General features: G+C 49.4%; 1 protein-coding gene across 7 annotated transcripts in view; it reads right to left on the bottom strand.

Moving 5' to 3' along the window:
• Positions 1 to 18,173, bottom strand: part of LOC139550080 (zinc finger FYVE domain-containing protein 9-like) — a 60,198-nt gene that overhangs the window by 25,738 nt on the left and 16,287 nt on the right. For 5 of the 7 annotated variants that reach the window (XM_071360695.1, XM_071360693.1, XM_071360692.1 and 2 more), the window contains exons 4-7: positions 5,952 to 7,576; positions 5,732 to 5,831; positions 2,953 to 3,129; positions 2,184 to 2,365 (exon numbers count right to left, since the gene is read on the bottom strand). In XM_071360695.1, coding sequence (XP_071216796.1) covers positions 2,184 to 2,365; positions 2,953 to 3,129; positions 5,732 to 5,831; positions 5,952 to 7,576 — 2,084 coding nt within the window. The remainder of the gene's footprint in view (positions 1 to 2,183; positions 2,366 to 2,952; positions 3,130 to 5,731; positions 5,832 to 5,951; positions 7,577 to 18,173) is intronic. The other 2 variants (XM_071360696.1, XM_071360699.1) reach the window with 1 other exon arrangement.

Below are 18,173 nucleotides of genomic sequence, written 5' to 3'. Positions count from 1 at the left end.
TGTGTTGGGGGGGACCATGATAGGTCCTTACTGATGTGAACAGCAGCCCCGTCGATGTGAATGGGAGCGGGTTCGGCCCTCCTTTTCCTGTAGTCCCTGATCAGCTCCTTTGTCTTGCTCACGTTGAGGGAGAGGCTGTTGTCCTGGCACCACATTGGCAGGTTTTTGAACTCCTCCCTATAGGCTGTCTCATCGTTGTCGGTGGTCAAGCCTACCACTGTTGTGTCGTCAGCAAACTTGATGGTGTTGGAGTTGTGTTTTTCCACTCAGTCATGGGTGAACAGGGAGTACAGGAGGGGACTAGGCACGCACCCCTGAGGGGCTCCAGTGTTGAGGATCAGCGTGGCGGATGAGTTGTTGCCTACTCTTACCACCTGGCGGCGGTCCATCAGGAAGTCCAGGATCCAGTTGCAGAGGGAGGTGTTTGGTCCCAGAGACCTTCGTTTAGTGATGAGCTTGGAGGGCACTAGTGTAGTCAATGAACAGCATTCTCACATAGATGTTCCTTTTGTCCAGGTGGGAAAGGGCAGTGTGGAGTTTGCGTCGTCTGTGGATCTGTTGGTGTGGTATGTGAATTGGAGTGAGTCCGTGGTTTCTGGGATAATGGTGTTGATGTGAGCCATGACCAGCCTTTCAAAGCATTTCATGGCTACAGAGGGGGGGGGGGGGTAGTCAGGTTACCTTGGCGTTCTTGGGCACAGGGACTATGGTGGTCTGCTTGAAACGTAGGTATTACAGACTGGCTCAGGGAGGAGGTAGAAAATGACAGTGAAGACACTTGCCAGTTGGTCAGCGCAGGCTCCGAGTACGCGTCCTGGTCATCCATCTGGCCGTGCGGCCTTGTGAATGTTGACCTGTTCAAAGTTGTTTGCCTTGAAGCGAGCATAGAAGGCATTTAGCTCGTCTGGTAGGTTTGTGTCACTGGGCAGCTCGCGGCTGGGTTTCCCTTTGCACTCCATGATTGTGTCGGGGCTTGCAAACTTCTGACGAGCATCAGAGACTGTTTAGTAGTACTTTCACATACACTGACAAAAATATGAAATTTTGAAGCTTTTGAAAAGCACCCAGGTCTTTGTAGTTGAATCTGTGCTTGGAATTCAATACTTGACTGGAGGACCTTACAGATGTTGTATGTATGGGGGACACAGGAAGTCATTCTCAGAAATCAGGTCAATATACAATATCTTGTGTATGTGACGAAAACATTTAGAAACTTTATTTACATAAAACATTATAAAAAAAAAAAAAACACGTTTCTACACAGTCCATGTAACTTCTGTGATATATTAAGCCACATTTTATTCCTGAACTAATTTATGCATAAACAAAAGGCTAAAAACGTATATTTTAGTTTGTTTAATTAGCTTCTTGATATGCCACACGTCAGGTGGATAGATTATTTTTCAAAGGAGAAATGCTCACTAACAGGGATGTAAACAAATTTGTGAAATAAGCTTTTTGTGCATTTGGAAAATTTCTGGGATCTTTTATTTCATTGTAACGTTTTGAAAATGTGTGTGATGATTTAATTTGCCCTATTCATGATGCTAGCAGCAAACAATGTCCAAACTCCGAAGGTTTGTGCTAGCTAGCTAGCTGGCTGTAAACAGAAGGTCTGGGGTGGTCCTACGTAAAACAACAGATCATGATTAGTTAAATTCTAAAAACAGGGATATCTTGGGGTGGCAGGTAGCCCAGTGGTTAGAGCGTAGGGCCAGTAACCAAAAGGTTGCTAGATCGAATCCCTGAGTGGACAAGGTCAAAATCTGTCATTCTGCCCCTGAACAAGGCAGTTAACCCACTGTTCCAAGACCATTCATTATAAATAAGAATTTGTTCTTAACTGACTTGCCTAGTTCAATTTTTTCCTACCGGCATGGTGCCACCTTGAAGTGTGAGGGCACAGCCCCTTCATTATGGGAGCTTCGCGCAGACACATCAACGCAGACGTTCCAGACTCAAGTCAGACTATTTTAGCACAGGGTTACAAGCATCTCTCTTGGCTAAGGTCAATCCAGTGACAATTTGCCCTGCTGTGGTTTCCCTCCTAATACTTACCCGGCTCACCGGCCCACCGGCCCACCGGCTCACCGGCTCACCTCAGAATATCAATTCTAAACTGGAAATACTAGACTTTTGTTAATGTTCCTCTTCAACAAACTGTAAAATAAAGACTTCCTGACCTGTGGTGCAGACCGTACCTCTGACGAATCAGCAGCGGAGGATTTGTTGGAACACTGCGAGACGGCCAATGGACGCGAGGGAGCGGGGCTGGTAGCAGGGGGCTTGGGGGATTCCGCTACTTCCCCATTGGGTAGGATCCCGTCTGCAAAGCACACCCTCCTCTGCTCCCGCGCGAGAGACCCTGTGACGCACAGACACTGTCGGTAAATACTTCAAACACAGAAACAAAGAGGAAGAAAACTGAGTAAAAACTAGAGATGGTGAGATGAAAAAGTTAACACAGGTGGGTGTACGGGAGATGGTATAACACAGGTGGGCGTACGGGTGATGGTATAACACAGGTGGGTGTACGGGTGATGGTATACCACAGGTGGGCGTACGGGAGATGGTATACCACAGGTGGGCGTACGGGAGATGGTATAACAGGTGGGCGTACGGGAGATGGTATACCACAGGTGGGTGTACGGGTGATGGTATAACACAGGTGGGCGTATGGGAGATGGTATACCACAGGTGGGTGTATGACAGATGGTATACCACAGGTGGGTGTATGACAGATGGTACAACACAGGTGGGTGTATGACAGATGGTATACCACAGGTGGGTGTATGACAGATGGTACACCACAGGTGGGTGTATGACAGATGGTATACCACAGGTGGGTGTATGGGAGATGGTATAACACAGGTGGGTGTATGGGAGATGGTATAACACAGGTGGGTGTACGGGAGATGGTATAACACAGGTGGGTGTACGAGAGATGGTTACCCTCTGAGCTGGGTGTTTTAGGGACTGCCACAGGGACCATGACAGTGGGGGGAAGGGAGGCCAGCGCCCCTGAGGCTTGGACCTGCTGCAGAGGTGGGATGGTACTGCAGTACTCTGCTGGGTTGTTGGGGTTAGGACTCTGGTTAGACCCGTCACATATACCCTCCCTCGAATGAGCTGAGGGAAGAGAGGAACAGAGGAAGAGGTATAGGATTGAGACACACACAGTACCAGTCAAAAGTTCAGACGCACCTACTCATCTACATTGTAGAATAATAGTGAAGACATCAAAACTATGAAATAACACATATGGAATCATGTAGTAACCCTCCAAAAAAAAGTGTTAAATAAATCAAAATATATTTGAGATTCAAGTCAACCAGGTTGATCCAGGTTGATCTAGGGGACCGGGTTGATCTAGGGGACCGGGTTGATCTAGGGGACCGGGTTGATCTAGGGAGCTCTAGGGGACCAGGTTGATCTAGGGGACCAGGTTGATCTAGGGGACCAGGTTGATCTAGGGGACCAGGTTGATCTAGGGAGCTCTAGGGGACCAGGTTGATCTAGGGGACCAGGTTGATCTAGGGGACCAGGTTGATCTAGGGGACCAGGTTGATCTAGGGGACCAGGTTGATCTAGGGAGCTCTAGGGGACCAGGTTGATCTAGGGGACCAGGTTGATCTAGGGGACCAGGTTGATCTAGGGGACCAGGTTGATCTAGGGGACCAGGTTGATCTAGGGGACCAGGTTGATCTAGGGGACCAGGTTGATCTAGGGGACCAGGTTGATCTAGGGGACCAGGTTGATCTAGGGGACCAGGTTGATCTAGGGAGCTCTAGGGGACCGGGTTGATCTAGGGGACCACGTTGATCTAGGGGACCAGGTTGATCTAGGGAGCTCTAGGGGACCGGGTTGATCTAGGGGACCAGGTTGATCTAGGGGACCAGGTTGATCTAGGGGACCAGGTTGATCTAGGGGACCGGGTTGATCTAGGGAGCTCTAGGGGACCGGGTTGATCTAGGGGACCAGGTTGATCTAGGGGACCGGGTTGATCTAGGGGACCAGGTTGATCTAGGGGACCAGGTTGATCTAGGGGACCAGGTTGATCTAGGGGACCAGGTTGATCTAGGGGGCTCTAGGGGACCAGGTTGATCTAGGGAGCTCTAGGGGAACGGGTTGATCTAGGGAGCTCTAGGGGACCAGGGAGCTCTAGGGGACCAGGTTGATCTAGGGGACCAGGTTGATCTAGGGGACCAGGTTGATCTAGGGGGCTCTAGGGGACCAGGTTGATCTAGGGGACCAGGTTGATCTAGGGAGCTCTAGGGGACCGGGTTGATCTAGGGGACCGGGTTGATCTAGGGAGCTCTAGGGGACCAGGTTGATATAGGGGACCGGGTTGATCTAGGGAGCTCTAGGGGACCAGGTTGATCTAGGGGACCAGGTTGATCTAGGGGACCAGGTTGATCTAGGGGACCAGGTTGATCTAGGGAGCTCTAGGGGACCAGGTTGATCTAGGGGACCAGGTTGATCTAGGGGACCAGGTTGATCTAGGGGACCAGGTTGATCTAGGGAGCTCTAGGGGACCAGGTTGATCTAGGGGACCAGGTTGATCTAGGGGACCAGGTTGATCTAGGGGACCAGGTTGATCTAGGGGACCAGGTTGATCTAGGGGACCAGGTTGATCTAGGGGACCAGGTTGATCTAGGGGACTAGGTTGATCTAGGGAGCTCTAGGGGACCGGGTTGATCTAGGGGACCACGTTGATCTAGGGGACCAGGTTGATCTAGGGAGCTCTAGGGGACCGGGTTGATCTAGGGGACCAGGTTGATCTAGGGGACCAGGTTGATCTAGGGGACCAGGTTGATCTAGGGGACCGGGTTGATCTAGGGAGCTCTAGGGGACCGGGTTGATCTAGGGGACCAGGTTGATCTAGGGGACCGGGTTGATCTAGGGGACCAGGTTGATCTAGGGGACCAGGTTGATCTAGGGGACCAGGTTGATCTAGGGGACCAGGTTGATCTAGGGGGCTCTAGGGGACCAGGTTGATCTAGGGAGCTCTAGGGGAACGGGTTGATCTAGGGAGCTCTAGGGGACCAGGGAGCTCTAGGGGACCAGGTTGATCTAGGGGACCAGGTTGATCTAGGGGACCAGGTTGATCTAGGGGGCTCTAGGGGACCAGGTTGATCTAGGGGACCAGGTTGATCTAGGGAGCTCTAGGGGACCGGGTTGATCTAGGGGACCGGGTTGATCTAGGGAGCTCTAGGGGACCAGGTTGATATAGGGGACCGGGTTGATCTAGGGAGCTCTAGGGGACCAGGTTGATCTAGGGGACCAGGTTGATCTAGGGGACCAGGTTGATCTAGGGGACCAGGTTGATCTAGGGGACCAGGTTGATCTAGGGGACCAGGTTGATCTAGTGGACCAGGTTGATCTAGGGGACCAGGTTGATCTAGGGGACCAGGTTGATCTAGGGGACCAGGTTGATCTAGGGGACCAGGTTGATCTAGGGAGCTCTAGGGGACCAGGTTGATCTAGGGAGCTCTAGGGGACCGGGTTGATGTAGGATACTTGATCAAGATATGATCTGGAAACGTAAACACCCAACCCGAACCCAAGGAAGATGTACTAGTAGATGCTGATCTAGGACCAGAGCTCCCTAGATCTCCCTAGGTCAACCCGGTCCCCTAGATCAACCCGGTATTGAGTTTAAATCCTAATGGATACAATTCTGAATGGGATGTAGTAAGCTGATCCTAGACCTGAAGTATTAGTGACTCACCACTCTGTAGGGCAGAGTGACAGGTGATACAGACTCTGGCCTCCTTCCTGTCCATGTAGATCAGTCTGCTCCTCAGGCTGCAGCAGGCAGCACAGAACACCTGGAGAGAGAGACCATTATATTGGGCTACAGTTGGAGTTAAAACCTACAGGAGGGTACTACAGGAGGGTAGCTCTCCAGGAACAGGGTTGAAAAGCCCTGCTGTATAGACTCCACCCACCTTTCCACAGGCCCTGCAGTGATGCCTCCTCTTGGTGAAGGTGAAGCGGACCTCACACTTCATACAGACTGGAGCCTGGGAGTCAGGGACCCACACGGGGGCTACCTCCCCCAGGGAGGAGAGCTGTTTCCTGGGCAGAGCCCCCTGGTGATGCTGCCCTGCCTGGAAGTCATTATCCGGGCTGCTCTCTGACACCTCCACCAGGCCCGACGACGACGGTGACTCCCCGGTTAGCAACTCCCCCTTCACAACACCACCACCACCAACAGGGTCGCCCAAGGCAACTACAGTTCCCGTATCCATGACTACGGCACTGCCACGGTTCTCAAAGTTCCTGTTCTTTCCGCCACCGGTAATGCTGCCGGCGGTGTTAGCAGAAGGTGCTAGCTGGTTCTGGACCTGTTCGTATACGGGCCGGGGGATCTGAAGTTTGAGACCGACTGGTTGTTTAGGACGTGCCCCGCCAAACGGTAAGCTCACCGGCTGCAAACCACTGTTGTTCAGTTTCTTGGGTAAATAGCTACCACCTCTTTCTCCACTTCCTTCGTTCTCTTGCTTGCTCTCCTCCATCTCCTTCTCTTCTGTTACGGAGTCCTCCTTGGAGGGGGGAGGGGTGAGAGACCCTCTCTCCTCGTCTTCCCCTGCGGTAGCCAGGCCGTTGGTGAGAGCCATCTCTCCGTTCTGACCTCCATTCTTCTCCAGCTCTCCGTTCAACCTCTTCTCCTTCTGAGAAGACTTCCTACACTCCTTTCTCCTCCCTCTCAGTTCTTCCATCACCCCTCCATTCTGTACGTTCCCCCCCGAGTCTTCCCCCAGTGTTCCCCCTCTCCATCCTCCATTCTGTACCTTCCCCCCAGAGTCTTCTCCCGGTGTTCCCCCTCTCCATCCTCCATTCTGTCCTCTCTCCCCAGTGTCCTGTGACTGTCCCCCAGCCATGTCAGCCTCCTCTCCGTCCCTCTCCTGTATGGGTGACCCAGTCCAAGCGCTCTCTGGCTCCAACCGGGGGTTCGACTCCTCTACTGCCACCTGTCTGTCTGCCACCTGTCTGTCCCCTCCCAGTCTCTCCTCATAGGTAAAGTGTGAATGACTAATGTGAGAGCTTCCACCGCTCCTCTCCCCCTCCCTACCCTCCACAGGGGCATCAGGACGTGGGTCAAAGGAGGCAGGCAGCTGGTGGTGGTTTGAAGGGGTCCCCTTGCAGGGTTCCTCACTGAGCCCGTTGAGAGCAGGGCTGGTAGAGGTGAAGCCGTTCTCCAGGGCCGGCTGGTGGTAAGGAGGGGGGCTAGAGGAAGCCGGCACAGGGGGAGACAAGCCCTCCTCACCCCCCACCAGCTTGCCGATGTTGGGTTGGGGGAGCGGAGGGCTGTGGACGTCCGCAGTGCGGCCTGGCCTCTCCTCTCCCCAGGAAGGAGGCTTGGCAGTGGGGTGGCGTTTGGAGTCAGGCCCCTGGAAGTCGCTAGAGGACGGGTCGGGGGCCGGGAGGGTCTTGAAGGGGAGGGGACAGTCCCCCTCCCTGGGGTCAGGTGTCAAAGCCAGAGCAGGGTTCAGAGACAGGAAGTGGGTCGGAGGGGAGAGGATCTGACTCCACTTAGCATCAGACAGAGTGGGACTGTCTGTCTCATTATCTAGAAGGGGGGGCAGAGAGAGAGAGAGATTATGGGCACGTTCATCTGCGCAGGTGTTGCGACACATGCCAGATCTTACAACGCCTGGATAGGTATTTTACGTATCAGCTAACCACATATATTCTAGCTATCTGGTGCCAAACAGCACAGTCAATGACGTGGCATGCAACCATTGGTTGATGCATGCAACACCAGAGCAGGGGAACGTGACCTATAAAACCATGATGACATTAGTTTGAAACAGAAGAGATTCCATACAATATCAAATAAAACCACACAAGACAACTACACCACCAAATGTTTTTGATTTATTTAAACCTCTTTGGTACTGAACGGGTTCAAATAGGAGTGGAAATGGAGCAACGAGGCTGGAATGGGTGGATTGAGAAATTAAATGTTGGGATGTGTTGGGAGGGAAATGGCCTGAGAGCCAAATTTCTCTCCTCCTTTCCTACCCTGCGCCCTCGAAGTAGCCCTTGCAGACTGTGTTGACTTACATGCCACGGCAGCTGCCATTGAGGCTGCTGGCACCATCTCGGGTACAGTAGGTGGCAGTGATGCACCAACGTTGGATGCCAACCCCTGGGAAAAAAACACCAGAGGCGGCTGCTAGCTAGCTAGGGGAAACCAGTAGTGTCCTTCACCCCTGCCGAGCACTTCTTTCCCGTAGTTATGTTAATGTTACATGGAGGTTACTAGCTAGCTAGGGGAAACCAGTAGTGTCCTTCACCCCCGCCCGCCGAGCACTTCTTTCCCGTAGTTCTGTTAATGTTACATGGAGGTTACTAGCTAGCTAGCGTACCCGTCCCTACTCCCGTAGCACTACCGTGTAGTGATTACCCTCCCCACAGCAAATTACAACAAAAAAATACATTAACATAAGTAAATATTCAGACCCTTTACTCAGTACTTTGTTGAAGCACCTTTGGCAGCGATTAAAGCCTCGAGTCTTCTTGGGTATGATGCTACAAGCTTGGCGCACCTGTATTTGGGGAGTTTCTCCCATTCTTCTCTGCAGATCCTCTCAAGCTCTGTCAGGTTGGATGGGGAGCGTCGCTGCACAGCTATTTTCAGGTCTCTCCAGAAATGTTCGATCGGGTTCAAGTCCGGGCTCTGGCTAGGCTACTCAAGTACATACAGAGACTACCGAAGACACTCCTCCTTGGCTGCGTGCTTAGGCTCTTTGTCCTGTTGGAAGGTGAACCTTCACCCCCAGTCTGAGGTCCTGAGCAGGTTATCAAGGATCTCTCTGTACTTTGCGCCTTTCATCTTTTTCTCAATCCTAACTAGTCTCCCAGTCCCTGCCGCTGAAAAACATCCCCACAGCATGATGCTGCCACCACCATGCTTCACCATAGGGAGGGTACCAAGTTTCCTTGAGACGGAACGCTTGGCATTCAGGTGGAAGAGTTCAATCTTGGTTTTATCAGACCAGAGAATCTTGTTTCTCATGGTCTGAGAGTCCTTTAGGTCCCGTTTGGCAAACTCCAAGCCGGCTGTCATGTGTCTTTTACTGAGAAGTGGCTTCCATCTGGCCACTCTACCATAAAGGCCTGATTGGTGGAGTGCTGCAGAGATGGTTGTCCTTCTGGAAGATCCTCCCATCTCCAGAAGAACTCTGGAGCTCTGTCAAGAGTGGCAAATCGGGTTCTTGGTCACCTCCCTGACCAAGGCCCTTCTCCCCAGATTGCGCAGTTTGGCCAGACAGCCAGCTCTAGGAAAAGTCTTGGTGGTTCCAAACTTCTTCTATTTAAAAATAATGGAGGCCACTGTTCTTGGGGACCTTCAATGGTGCAGAAATGTGTTGGTACCCTTCCCCAGATCTGTGCCTCGACACAATCCTGTCTCAGAGCTCTACGGACAATTCCTTCGACCTCATGGCTTGGTTTTTGCTCTGACATGCACTGTCAAATGTGGGACCTTATATAGACAGGTGTGCGCCTTTCCAAATCATGTCCAATCAATTGAATTTACCACAGGTGGACTTCAATCAAGTTGTAGAAACATCTCAAGGATGATCAATGGAAACAGGATGCAACTGAGCTCAATTTCGAGTCTCATAAAAAAGGGTCTGAATACTTATGTAAATAAAGGTATGTTTTATAATTTTTAATACATTTGCACAAATTTCTACACCTGTTTTCGCTTCGTCATTACGGGGTATTGTGTAGATTGAAGGGAAAAAAATCATATTAAGAATAAGGCCGTAACGTGGTTAACGTCAAGGGGTCTGAATACTTTCTGAATGCTCTGTACAAAAATAAAACCTAACATGTAAAGTGTTGCTCATGTTTCATGAGCTGACATTTTTTTTTAAAGACACCAGAAATTCTCCATTTGGACAAAAACCTTTTTGTCCAAATGGCATGCTGACTGCAGGAATGTCCACCAGAGCTGTTAACAGATCATTTAATCTTTATTTAACCAGGCAAGTCAGTTAAGAACACATTGTTATTTACAATGACCGCCTAGGAACAGTGGGTTAACTGCCTTGTTCAGGGGCAGAACAACAGATTTTTACCTTGTCAGCTCTGGGATTCGATCTTGCAACCTTTCGGTTGCTAGTCCAACGCTCTAACCACTAGGCTACCTGCTCTAACCACCAGACGCCATCGGGGCCGCGGCGTCTCCTCCAGACGCCATCGGGGCGACTCCTCCAGACGCCATCGGGGCGACTCCTCCAGACGCCATCGGGGGCGCGGCGACTCCTCCAGACGCCATCGGGGCGGCGGCGACTCCTCCAGACGCCATCGGGGCGGCGGCGACTCCTCCAGACGCCATCGGGGCGGCGGCGACTCCTCCAGACGCCATCGGGGCGGCGGCGACTCCTCCAGACGCCATCGGGGCGGCGGCGACTCCTCCAGACGCCATCGGGGCGGCGGCGACTCCTCCAGACGCCATCGGGGCGGCGGCGACTCCTCCAGACGCCATCGGGGCGGCGGCGACTCCTCCAGACGCCATCGGGGCGGCGGCGACTCCTCCAGACGCCATCGGGGCGGCGGCGACTCCTCCAGACGCCATCGGGGCGGCGGCGACTCCTCCAGACGCCATCGGGGCGGCAGCGACTCCTCCAGACGCCATCGAGAGCTCAAGAACGTGCTCTTTAGAAAAGCTTTCAAGGACCTCGGTTCTCCTCCGGATCTGATGAAACCTGTATGTAGCTTTGATTGTTGTCTCAGTTCTGGATCATCTTCATCATCATCATCATTTAAAAAAAATGTGTGCCTTGGTTGTGAGAAAGGCTCTTTACAAATGAAATGAATTATTATTTGTTATTTTGGCTAGCTTCACATAGGGACAAGCATGTTCCAGGGCTGCGTTCAGCAGGACACAACGTTGGCAAATGTTCAGATAGATAAGTAGAAAAAAACCTCAGATTCAAGTAATCATGTCAGTTCTATCTGCAGCATTCCAAAACGTTTTTTTTTGTATTGAACATGCCCTGGGGCGTACTCATTAGGCCGATTCTGAAACAAAACATTTCTTAAAAAAACGGTAGTAAATGGAACGGAGAGGGACCTACCAGAATTCGTCCAAAAGAAACTAGTGTCTGTTTGCTTATGTTTAGTTCTTAAAATGGTAAACTGTTTCCTTAATGACTACAACCCAGGCAAACCCACTGAGCTATACATAACCCGCTCTGCCCACCGTTTGTCTGTATGGAAAGCCACCGCAAATGAAACCGAGTGGTGGGCAATTCCCGCCCATAGTGGACTCTGCCCCAGTAAAGATGCTTCTCCCCCCCGTTGGCCCTCTTTCCCCCCCGTTGGCCCTCTTTCCCCCCCGTTGGCCCTCTTTCCCCCCCGTTGGCCCTCTGTGCTCTTCCATCCCTCCTCCCCTGTTCTCTCCATCCCTCCTCCCCTGTTCTCTCCATCCCTCCTCCCCTGTTCTCTCCATCCCTCCTCCCCTGTTCTCTCCCTCTCTCCTCCCCTGTTCTCTCCCTCTCTCCTCCCCTGTTCTCTCCCTCTCTCCTCTGAGACCCATTAGTCACTCTGGTACATGAATACAGTCTGATAAAATGTGGGAGTCGACGACATTCCTGAACATTCACTTCCCATAAACATACACACACTCTTAATCTGCCAAGCTAGATCTCTGGAAGAGGACACAGAGGTAAATCAGTCACAGCCTGAACACACACACACACACACACACGGAGGTCTCCATAGCAACCGACGGGGAGCGGTGTGATAATTCCCGGGTCACCTTTTGGAGGACCAGCGGGGGGAGAAAAACACTCTCTCTATGACCCATCCAGCCGTCATCACAGCATGGCTCCAACCCTATACTGCTGATCTCTGCACTAGTCTTAAATAGACACAGTCAGCGACAACACACACAGACGCTGTACTGCGCTATCCACTGTATACAATGATGTCCGACTTGAAGAAGCCGAGCTCCACAAGAGGTGAAACGATTGTCACCTACCCCGGGCGCCACTGGTTATTGTATTTGAAACCGATGATAATGGGGATCAAGCATCACAGTAGCATTAAATTATAATATATAAAAAAATATAAAAAGCACCGCCATTGAAAAACCTTGATTTACTTGCAAGTGACAGAACGCTAAATTGTAGCTGATCCCATTAGATAACATGGCACACATTAGCCCTATGCTAACGTCTACAGGTAGTACTGATTCTATCCTGGCACGACTTCAGCCTATGAAAGACCTTAGACCTTATATCCACCAACCAATGGCATTTCTTAAAATGAAAGTCAACCCCGGCCAAAGAGGGATATTTTAAACATACAAATTCAAGGTTTACGTTGGTCTGTAACAAAAATGTGTGCCAATATTGCACTGTTAACGAGGCTAAAGCTACTAACGTTTGATAATATTTTCAGCAAATGACAAACCCCCCCCCCCCAATTATTTTTATTATATTCACACATCCATGTGCTTTCTTGGGGAAAATATGAATAAGTTCCTTACAACTCGTAAGTTTATCATAGATCATGAAAAAAATAAAAAGAGCCTTGTAAAATAGCAGTCATGTAGGGTATGATTGTCATCATCGCTTCCTGGGTTTAACACTGCTAAAATGGATGCCTCACAAACAATAGTGAACTTAAACGTTGTGTTTCGAATCCCTCCCCTCGGAGCAAGCTTTTTTTGTTGAGGAAAAAAATGTAGCGGTTTACTGCGGGTCTTTGATGCTCGATTCAATACACATGTGACCAAACGGATTATAGTAACGCATAGCCTATAAAATGCTGTAGGCGTCCATATAAAACTTAGCCTACGCAATATGATTATTAGGCATAGTGCAAGGCTGATGAAAGCAGTAGCTCCTTATTAAATTCATTCATAAATCTTAATTTTCATGATGCTGAGTCGCAAAGAAAAAGCCATATCTGAGACTGGCCAATAAAAAAAGCAAAGGTTACGATGGGCAAAAGAACAGACACTGGACAGAGGAACTCTGCCTAGAAGGCCAGCATCCCGGAGTAACCTCTTCACTGTTGAGACTGGTGTTTTGTGGGTACTATTTAATGAAGCTGCCAGTTGAGGACTTGTGAAGCATCGGTTTCTCAAACTAGACACTCTAATGTACTTGTCCTCTTGCTCAGTTGTGCACCGGGGCCTCCCACTCCTCTTTCTATTCTGGTTAGAGACAGTTTGCGCTGTTCTGTGAAGGGAGTAGTACACAGCGTTGTACGAGATCTTCAGTTTCTTGCCAATTTCTCACATGGAATAGTCTTAAATTCTCAGAACATTAATAGACTGACGAGTTTCAGAAGAAAGTTCTTTTTTTCTGGCCATTTTGAGCCTGTAATCGAACCCATAAATGCTGATACTCCAGATACTCAATTAGTCTAAAGGCCAGTTTTATTGCTTCTTTAAACAGGACAACAGTTTTCAGCTGTGCTAACATAATTGCAAAATGGTTTTCTAATGATCAATTTAAAATGATCAACTTGGATTATCTAACACAAAGAGCCATTGGAACACAGGAGTGATGGCTGCTGATAATGGGCCTCTGTGCACCTATGTAGATATTCCATTCCAGCTACAACATTTACAATGTCTACACTGTATTTCTGATAAATTGTATGTTATTTTAATGAAGAAAAAAAAAATGTTTTTCTTTCAAAAGGGACATTTCTAAGTGACCCCAAACTTTTGAACGGGAGTGTAAGTATTCAGACCCTTTACTCAGTACTTTGTTGAAGCAGCTTTGGAAGCAATCACAGCCTCAAGTCTTCTTGGGTATGACACTACAAGCTTGGCACACCTGTATTTGGGGAGTTTCTCCCATTCTTCTCTGCAGATCCTCTCAAGCTCTGTCAAGTTGGACGGGGAGCGTTGCTACACAGCTATTTTCAGGTCTCACCAGAGATGCCAAGTCCAGGCTCTGGCTGGGCCACTCAAGGACATTCATAGACTTGTCCCGAAGCCACTCTTGCGTTGTCTTGGCTGTGTGGTTAGGATTGTTTTCCTGTTGGAAGGTGAACCTTCGCCCCAGTCTGAGGTCCTGAGCACTCTGAAGCAGGTTTTCGTCAAGGATCTCTGTACTTTGCTCTGTTCATCTTTCCCTCAATCCTGACTAGTCTCCCAATCCCCGCCGTTGAAAAACATCCCCACAGCATGATGCTGCCAACACCATGCTTCACTGTAGGGATGGTGACAGGTTTCCTCCAGACGTGACGCTTGACATTCAGGCCAAAGACTTCAATCTTGGTTTCATCAGAACTGAGAATGTTGTTTCTCATGGTCTGAGTTTATTTAGGTGCCTTTTGGCAAACTCCAAGCAGGCTGTCATGTGCCTTTTACTGAGGAGTGGCTTCCGTCTGGCCACTCTACCATAAAGGCCTGATTGGTGGAGTGCTGCAGAGATGGTTGTCCTTCTGGAAGGTTCTCCCATCTCCAGAAGAACTCTGGAGCTCTATCAGAGTGATCATCAGGTTCTTGGTCACCTCCCTGACCAAGGCCCTTCTCCCCCGATTACTCAGTTTGGCTGGGCAGCCAGCTCTAGGAAGAGTCTTGGTGGTTCCAAACTTCTTCCTTTTAAGAATGATGGAGGCCACTGTGTTCTTGGTTCCCTTCCCCAGATCTGTGCCTTGACACAATCCTGTCTCAGAGCTCTACGGACAATTCCTATGACCTCATGGCTTCATTATGTGTCGATTGATGAGGGGAAAAAAAATCAATGAACACATTTTAGACTAAGGCTGTAACATAACAAAAATGTGGAAAAAGTCAAGGGGTCCGAATACTTTCTGAATGCTCTGTAAATCAATATTTCAAGGGGGGACACACACATGAGATTCTAACCCTTGCCACAATCTGCAACAATTACGTGGACTATGCACTAGTCAGTCAAATACACCTGATAGTTGCTTTGATGATCAGAACATGCTGCTGGACTAGTTAGTTAAGTTTCGGTTAGTTTAGGTATGTTAAGGACACTTCCATCCATGAACAAGTGTTGGAACACATCGAACTACTTAAACAATTTTTTAAAATTGTCTGATGCACTTGTGTTACCTCACGCTATCTGGTCCCGTGTGGCTCAGTTGGAAGAGATTGGCGCTAGCAACGCTAGGGTTGTGGTTTCGACTCCCAAAGGGGACCAGCACGAAAAACCCGGGTTCCCGGGTGGCGCAGTGGTCTAGGGCACTGCATCGCAGTGCTAGCTGCGCCACCAGAGTCTATGGGTTCGCGCCCAGGCTGGGCTGGGTTCGCGCCCAGGCTCTGTCGCAGCCGGCCGCAACCGGGAGATCCGTGGGGCGACGCACAATTGGCATAGCGTCGTCCGGGTTGAGGGAGGGTTTGGCCGGTAGGGAGGGTTTGGCCGGTAGGGATATCCTTGTCTCAGTATGTAAAGAATGTAATAAAATGTATGCACTCTACTGTAAGTCGCTCTGGATAAGAGCGTCTGCTAAATGACTAAAATGTAAAAAAATGTAAAAAGTACAAGTAGGTATGAACTCACTAATGGATAAAAGCATCTGCTTAATGACTCAAATGCATCTGATGGTTCCAGCTATAATTTAACATTGTCACATGAAAGTAAATCAAATAAGCGGATATACATTTGGTGCGTAACATTTAACTTTAAAACGCTCGCAAGTATGACCCCACAGTGTTGAAGGAACAACATGTTGTTCTATTGTCCCAAACAAGAAAATGCTCACCCAGAAGCAGCGCTCCTAGTGGCCAGGGACTTGTATGCAGGGAAACTTAAATCTGGTTTACCTCATTTCTACCAGCATGTCACAGTTGCAACCAGAGGAAAAATAAGATTAAAAATAAACTCTAGACCAACTTTACTCCACACAGAGACGCATACAAAGCTCTCCCTCACCCTCCATTTGGCAAATCTGACAATTGTACCCTCCTGATTCCTGCTTACAAGCAAAAACTAAAGCAGGAAGTACCAGTGACTCGCTCAATAGAGAAGTGGTCAGATGACGCAGACGCTACAGGACTATTTTGCAGCAGACTGCAATATGTTCCGGGATTGATCCAATGGCATTGAGGAGTACACCACCTCAGTCACCGGGCTTCATCAATAAGTGCATCGACGACGTCGTCCCCCACAGTGACTGTACGTACATACCCCAACCAGAAGCCATGGATTACAGGCAACATCCGCACTGAGCTAAAGGCTGGAGCTGCTGCTTTCTAATCTGTATGACTGACGCTCATCAGATGTTTATTTTAATTTGATTAAAACTAGGCAAGTCAGTTAAGAACAAATTATTATTTACAATGACGGCCTACACCGGCCAAACCCTAAACCGGACGGCGCGGAGCCAATTGTGCGCTGCCCTATGGGACTCCCAATCACGGCCAGTTGTGATACCGCCTGGAATCGAACCAGGGTCTGTAGTGACTCCTGAGATGCAGTGCCTTAGACCGCTGGTCCACTCGGGAGCCCTAATGTGGAAGGCCTTGAAAACCATTACAGACTACAAAAGGGAAATCAAGCAGTGAGCTGCTCAGTGACGCAAGTCTACCAGAAGAGCTAAATGCCTTTTATGCTCACTTCGAGGCAAGCAACACTGAAGGATGCATGAGAGCACCAGCTGTTCCGGACGACAGTGTGATTACGCTCTCGGTAGCCTATATGAGCAAGACCTTTAAACAGATCATCATTCACAAAGCCGCGGAGCTAGACGGATTACCAGGAAATGTACTCAAAGCATGCGCGGACCAACCGGCATAACAGTGTTAGGCCTGATTATCGACAGCCAATAGGGAGGGAGGAGGTCAGAGACAACCTCTCCCTCAATGTGAGCAATACAAAAGGAGCTGATTGTGGGCTACAGGAAAAGGCAGATCGAACAGGCCCCCATTAACATCGACGGAGCAGGTCGAGAGTTTCAAGTTACTTGGTGTCCACATCACTAACGAACTATCATGGTCCAAACACACCAAGACAGTCGTGAGGAGGGCACGACAAAACCTTTTCCCCTCAGGAGGCTGAAAAGATTTGGCATGGGTCCCCAGATCCTCAAAAGTTCTAGAGCTGCACCATCGAGAGCATCCTGACCGGTTGCATCACCGCCAGGTATGGCAACTGCTCGGCATCTGACCGTAAGGCGGTACAAAGGGTACGGCCCAGTACATCAGTTTCCTAACAGCCAAGACCTATATAGTAGGCGATGTCAGACTCCAGTCACCCAAATCAGACTGCCTTAGCGGTAGCAGAGAACAAACGGTACCGGAGCGCCAAGTCTAGGTCCAAAAGGCTCCTTTAACAGCTTCTATTCCCAAGCCATAAAACAGCTGAACACTTAATCAAAATGGCCACCTGGACTGTTTACATTGATGCTGCTGCCCCCTCACCCCCTGTTTTTACACTGCTGCTAGTCGGTGTTTATTATCTATGCATAGTCACTGCACCCCTACCTACATGTATAAATTACCTTGACTAACCTCTATACCCGCACATTGACTTGGTACCTAGGTCTACTACACCTGTTGTATTCAGCATTTCACTGTGAGGTCTACTAGACCTGTTGTATTCAGCATTTCACTGTGAGGTCTACTACACCTGTTGTATTCAACATTTCACTGTAAGGTCTACTACACCTGTTGTATTCAGCATTTCACTGTGAGGTCTACTACACCTGTTGTATTCAGCATTTCACTGTGAGGTCTACTACACCTGTTGTATTCAGCATTTCACTGTGAGGTCTACTACACCTGTTGTATTCAGCATTTCACTGTGAGGTCTACTACACCTGTTGTATTCAGCATTTCACTGTGAGGTCTACTACACCTGTTGTATTCAGCATTTCACTGTGAGGTCTACTACACCTGTTGTATTCAGCATTTCACTGTGAGGTCTACTACACCTGTTGTATTCAGCATTTCACTGTGAGGTCTACTACACCTGTTGTATTCAGCATTTCACTGTGCGGTCTACCTACACCTGTTGTATTCAGCATTTCACTGTGAGGTCTACTACACCTGTTGTATTCAGCATTTCACTGTGAGGTCTACTACACCTGTTGTATTCAGCATTTCACTGTGAGGTCTACTACACCTGTTGTATTCAGCATTTCACTGTGAGGTCTACTACACCTGTTGTATTCAGCATTTCACTGTGAGGTCTACTACACCTGTTGTATTCAGCATT

The sequence above is a fragment of the Salvelinus alpinus genome, chromosome 23 (genome assembly GCF_045679555.1).
Source record: "Salvelinus alpinus chromosome 23, SLU_Salpinus.1, whole genome shotgun sequence".
Taxonomy (NCBI): Eukaryota; Metazoa; Chordata; class Actinopteri; order Salmoniformes; family Salmonidae; genus Salvelinus; species Salvelinus alpinus.
The sequence above is the reverse complement of the archived record's forward strand: the minus strand, read 5'-3'. Positions and strand labels throughout refer to the sequence as shown.